The sequence below is a fragment of the Letharia columbiana genome (assembly GCF_014066305.1).
Source record: "Letharia columbiana isolate WasteWater2 chromosome Unknown Sc0000007_s0, whole genome shotgun sequence".
NCBI lineage: Eukaryota > Fungi > Ascomycota > Lecanoromycetes > Lecanorales > Parmeliaceae > Letharia > Letharia columbiana.
In genome coordinates, this window is record NW_023501043.1 from 851,971 (window position 1) to 857,763 (window position 5,793).

At 49.6% G+C, this 5,793-nt stretch overlaps 4 protein-coding genes across 4 annotated transcripts; 1 reads left to right on the forward strand and 3 right to left on the reverse strand.

Moving 5' to 3' along the window:
• Positions 1–280: 280 nt before the first annotated feature.
• Positions 281–785, reverse strand: HO173_003264 (uncharacterized protein; the record flags this gene model as incomplete). Its single annotated transcript, XM_037305191.1, has 3 exons — positions 281–620; positions 684–710; positions 754–785. The coding sequence occupies 3 exons, from the start codon at positions 783–785 to the stop codon at positions 281–283; spliced, it is 399 nt and encodes a 132-aa protein (XP_037168056.1).
• Positions 786–2,283: 1,498 nt separating this feature from the next.
• HO173_003265 (uncharacterized protein) lies at positions 2,284–2,526 on the forward strand (the record flags this gene model as incomplete). The annotated part of the gene is made up of 1 exon (XM_037305192.1): positions 2,284–2,526. One exon carries the CDS (start codon positions 2,284–2,286, stop codon positions 2,524–2,526), a length of 243 nt encoding a protein of 80 aa, XP_037168057.1.
• A 292-nt stretch (positions 2,527–2,818) lies between these two features.
• Positions 2,819–3,094, reverse strand: HO173_003266 (uncharacterized protein; the record flags this gene model as incomplete). Its single annotated transcript, XM_037305193.1, has 1 exon — positions 2,819–3,094. One exon carries the CDS (start codon positions 3,092–3,094, stop codon positions 2,819–2,821), a length of 276 nt encoding a protein of 91 aa, XP_037168058.1.
• Positions 3,095–3,677: 583 nt separating this feature from the next.
• On the reverse strand, positions 3,678–4,160 carry HO173_003267 (uncharacterized protein; the record flags this gene model as incomplete). The annotated part of the gene is made up of 1 exon (XM_037305194.1): positions 3,678–4,160. One exon carries the CDS (start codon positions 4,158–4,160, stop codon positions 3,678–3,680), a length of 483 nt encoding a protein of 160 aa, XP_037168059.1.
• Between the last annotated feature and the right edge of the window lie 1,633 nt (positions 4,161–5,793).

Genomic DNA, 5,793 nt, shown 5'->3' on the forward strand with positions numbered 1-5,793 from the left:
CGTCGCTTATGTACAATCCTTGCCATCTCCTTTGCACAGCTGGCACTTGAAGGCTTGTACCGACGACTAAAAGTCCATCTGGCCGTTGGGCCATATCGGCTTTGAGTATCGCCCCAATCGTGTCCGCTTCGGGGTGGCCTTCATTGTACAAAACAATCCCCGGGCGAAGTCTACCTACACCGTGACTTCTTTTTCCCTCCTGGAGCCGCATATGGTCAGTTTCCTCGCATTTGGGACAGAGAGGAGCTACTGCACTGTCGAAAAGTGCTGCCTTAAAGTCTTAGATCTCTTTACATTGTTGGCAATACATGTGTTTCAAGGTACCGTGTAATTGAATGGTTGGGGGCCAGGGACCTCGTCTAGCGAGAGGAGCGTTGATCCCAAGGAATGGCAGGGCAACTTCGAGACCATCGATGTTCTGAGTATACAAACGCATCAGACGGCGGTCTGGTCCACCAAGGAGACTCAAGAACTCATGGAACGGTGTCCGCCTTGCCCTCTTCGAAGCTTTGTCCAGAGCACGTACCATGGCGTGATATGCCGAAGTCGCAGCGTCATTCGCGTAGACTGATGCATTAAATGCATCTGCGCCATTGGTGGCAGAAAGGCCCGTTTTGGACCTGAAGTCTGGTACTGTCCAATGCGTTAGCAGCGTACGGCATTGGTACTCCGAGTACACTCACTCCCCGCTTGCTTCGATCTTCCAGCTCCTGCAACGACTATAAGTTTTTTTCGATCTAATAGTGCCTTCACTGTTTGCTGGAAACAGGATTTGCTAATTGCATGGGTCGTGCAGCGTTCCTATGGACAGCCAGGGGGCGAATTACTAATTCATACCCCAAAAGTATGGATCCTTACCGAATCATACCCCTACACCAAATCACACCCAAATATGGGGTATGATTCGGTAATTTGCCATTGCTTGGGGTATGATTTGGTAAGTTATCAAAGTGGCCTCAAACTACGAAGGAGATAATCCGCGATCTGGCTTATTCGATCATAGAAATAAGGGAGTTTCTCCGACCGCATTTGATGAGAATTCTATCAGCCTAAAAACATTAGACGAAAGTCGAGTGAGCGAAATTTCGAGCCCGGGGGTGTCCGCACTTCACGCTGCAGACACCCCTATTCGGGTCCCGTAGGCCCCGTAGGGGCCCGTAGAGCCCCCGAAGGAATAATTCCTAACAATACCACTACGCTGCTGAGGCTGCGCAACGGGGCGAGGCGGGGTAAGCTTCGGGGGTCAAACCCCGCCCCGTTGCGCAGCGTAAATTATACCACCGTCCGAGGCGGTCATCAATAATCAAGTCGACGACTACTTCCAGACGCTCAGTAAGCCTACCACTACCATTACCTTCATTGAACCCTCATATTTTAAGGCTACTTTGAAAACTTACCAAATCATACCCCAAGCAATGGCAAATTACCGAATCATACCCCATATTTGGGTGTGATTTGGTGTAGGGGTATGATTCGGTAATTAGGGGTATGATTCGGTAAGGATTCGTACTTTCGGGGTATGATTCGGTAATTTGCCCGACAGCCAGGCGAAGGGAGAACCGCGATACCGAAACTCCGCTCTGGGGCCTGACTCGAGCCTTACTCGCCTTCTGCGGGAGAAGTCCCACGCCAGCCATCTCAAGCGAGGGTCCCTTGCGAGTCTTCTCTGATTTCGGACTCCAGATTTTGCATTCGTCTGCCAAGGTCACGTTACCGCCCCCGGATTCATCACCTACGCCGTCTGCCCAAACAACCTGGCGCTGGAGTTCTGTGTCACTTGCGGATACTGTAGACTGGCCGGGGTTATCCAAGGATGAGAAAGCACGGCTGGAAGAAGAAGAGCTGGGGATCGAGTCTATGCAATGGCGATCAAAACTAGGGGGTGCAACGCCATTCGCGCCCCTATTTCCTTCAACGGCTGGCGTTCCGTGCTGTGTGTTAGTCGGGCCTGAGAGTTCAATGGAGCCTGTGCCCGGAGCGGCAGATGCCACCGCCAGAGCCCTGTGTTTCTTTGAGTAGGCGTAAGACTTTCCCGACATCTCGTCGCAGAATGCCGTGGTAACGAGTCTTTAGATTCTTAATCATTGAGGAACTAGAAAATTAGCATTCGGGCTAGTACCCCCCCCTACCCAAAATCGTACTGCAGATATGCCTACCATATTATCGTTCCCACAACCCTCTAAATCGTCAAGTTGAGGCTGGAATCGCTCGTATGTATAGAATACTTGGTGTTTCTTTTTTCGGGCCTCTTGTTGACGTATAGAAGGCCTCGAAGGCCTCACAATGCCGTTTCCTCCACTGTTCGATGCCTACAAGGATCGTATTCAACAGCATATCCTCAATGGGCTTGCTGTCGCCTCCGTTGTTTCCGTCGAGGGCGTTTGGAAGAGTACCATATACCGCATTATCGATAACCTCCTCGGGCGACAGTTCGCGATTTTTCCGGCTGCATGGATCGGATTAAGGGCCTTTATCGAGAGTAAGCGGTGGGCATATCAGGACGAGATGCAGTATGATCTAATTTGATCGATTCGATCTACTTGTCAGCCAGTCCATGATCTCAAAGAATCTACACTCCATGAGGATTAGCAGAAAAGGCCTTCGCCGCGAGGCCTTAGAACGCTCACAGATTTGCCGTGACGCGTACTTCCTGGAGGTTAGCAAGTTCACACATGATATGCTCGTCTTTTTGGACGAAAGCGCCGCTAATGAGCACACAATGTGGAGGAAGCGAGGCTATGCAGCCTTTGGAATTCGGCCAGCGATACAGGTTTCCGTCACACGTTCTAAGCGGCATAGCGTCCTACCGGCGTACTGCTCAGACGGTATCCTTTGCTATCATATCCATCAGGGCAGTATCGACGGTGCTCGGTTCGAGTGGTTCCTTAAGAACGAAGTCCTCCCTCGCTGCAACCCATTCCCTGGCCCAAAGTCGGTTCTCGTCATGGACAATTGCTCCACACATCATGCCGCCAACGTCAGAAGACTCTGCGAGGAGCAAGGCGTTATGATCTTGTATTTGCCCCCATATTCGCCGGATTTCAACCCTATTGAGGAGTTCTTTTCGGTCCTCAAGGCCTGGCTGAAGAGGCATTTTGAGCGGGCTAATTACCGAAATCATACCCCAAAACTATGAATCCTTACCGAATCATACCCCTAATTACTTGGGGTATGATTCGATAATTTGCCATTCATGACAAAAATCGCAAGGAGAGAAGAGGATCCGCGACCTGGGCCATCCGACCATAGAAATAAGAGGATTTCTCTAAATTTGGCCCCCCGGCCTGTCTGCACCCAGCCTATGGCTCACATACACACTCCTAACTCCACTTCTAATACCCAACACAGGCATAGACATCTAGATTACACTCTTAATAGGTAGTATAGGCATAGACACCTAGCTGCATCTACAAAGAGGCCATTCAACTAGGCCATTCAACTAGGCCACTATGGCAAGTTTGGTTAATTAATGAATCATACCCCTAGGGGTATGATTCAGTAACCAGGGGTATGATTCGGTAAGGATTCATAGTTTTGGGGTATGAATTAGTAATTAGCCCAAGCTAGTCTTATGGCGGTCCTCAGCTTCTGTCCCCGGAGGTTCTCCTGGCAACTGAAACAGTACTCCTCCAAGACTACACTTGCTAGCGTCCGTTGCTAGGTGCATCTGCAAGCTTTCATCGACTCCGCTCATTACATTCTCTGAAATGAACTTTTTCGACCCATTTCTTGCGGACCGATTCCCTATTGCCACTTTCTAGCTCCACCTCTTCCTCCTTGAGATAGGCCTTCTTCAACCTAATGACGAGCTCAGCTCTCCCGGGGATGAACATGCGTAAGAAGGGGGTGATCCAAATGATAGCATCGAGCTCCTCCCGATTGGTTGGTTCCTTCCAATGCATAGCTCTTTGGCGGTGCTTAGCAGATGGGCGTAAACCTTCTGGGCCGCCTGTGAAGCCAACCATCTCGAGAGAGTCCGTGAACAAATGTGTTTTATGGCCCGAAAGGTATACTGGTCCGAATGCTACACGCGGAAAGTACTTCTTGTGCAAGAATCGAAACATGTCATCAAAGGTCCTGGCAGACCTCACATGATCATCCATGAATAAAGTGAACGAAGCATCCCCTTGGTCTCCGATGATTGATAGTATCGGCTCCATGGTCTCCGTCTGAGGTAAAGGTCCAAACGTCAAATCGCCAAACTGGGAATACGTAGCGCAAGCCCCTTTTAATCCTTGCCCCATGCGGAGATATTTGTACTAACCATGAGGAGTAATGAACCCCGTCTTATATTGATCTCCATCCTTAATTGGGATAGCCCAATATCCATTAGCCGTATCCGTACAGAAAAAAGCTCCAAATCTTGGTTTGACGATTGTATCAATAATCTCATTGATTCTGTGACCTGGATACTGGGGTTTGATGGTATACTCGTTCAACGGGATGAGGTTGTGGACCACTCTCAGTTCAGCTGACCCTTTTTTCTTCGGTGGAAACGGACTACGTGCTCCCCAATCGCTAGCAGCCCTGGTTATGATACCTGCTTCCTCCATTTCTGGGAAGATCCTAGCAGCGAACTCCCTTTCCTTAGGGGTGTATCGCTTGATAGAAGGGTAGACCGGTCTGGCATTATCAGTGAGGTCGATAGAGTGATGCACAAGATTAGTAGGTTTGATATCTCTCATCGTCTTAGCAAAGCAATCTCTCCGGGTGTACATGAGAGCATCCTTCCGCTGCGGGGTATCTGCTCCTGCACCAATGGTGATCTCATTCTTCGCAAACCATTTGTCAACTTCAACTTGGCTAGCATCACTCATTTCACGCAATTAAGGTCTTCGTTTAGTCGGAAATTCATGCATAATCCTTAAGGACATTAATTTACTTTCGCAAATTGCTGCATCCATGCTATACTGACGCAAATCCTTTCCCGAACTCCAAGCAGCCACCATGGCAGGAACCTTGAGACGCCCTCGGTCTAGCAAAGCATCGAACAATCCCTCTCCTCGGCGCGAGCCTGTAGGATCCTCGGATGCAGCTGACGTCTTGCTAGACTCTAATTATATTCCACCAGGTTGGAGTTCACGCCAGTACACCCCCTGGTGGGTTACTGACGCTCGTCTTTTCCCTGATCTAATACGTAGTTATACCCCTCCAACTCATCTGCCAGCCGAGCAATCTCATCCTCAGCCAAAGCGATTTCCCATCCATCGACCGAGGGTCCATCAACAAGCTCAACATCAAGAGGCTTTGCTTGAGTTCCCTGCACAACCCGCTTGACCCTATCCTTGCCTCGAATGGTAATAGTGTTTTCGCCGTGGTCCTCGATAGCACGGACACATCTCATCCAGCGCTTTGAGAGAAGAATGTCAGAATGAAAGCTCTAATCACTGCTACAACTCCTGCGACGTTGACAGGGACCCATACATGTTATTGACAAGGGTGCGCAGAGTCTGTTCGGCAGGGATCTTACTTGAAGAAATTGGTCGGGTTTCAAATGGACGTGTGGGAGTGGACCGGTATCACGCACCCGGATAACAAGATCTCCGAAGAAGAAGTAACATTTTTCAGTTTGGCGATCAATTCTTGACAGTCCCGCTTGGTTGCAATCATGATATCCAAGAAAGTTTCCTCTCCAGAGGATTGGGTTGCACTGACGGCTTGCGTGCCTTCTGTATGACTCTGCCCTCGACCCTAGAAGCACTGCGGTCCGCCACCCCAGCTGTGAGAGAATTATGGCCTATACAAAAGACTGTCCGTTGAGTCTTAGCGTCGAAACCAATGCTCAGATCTCCA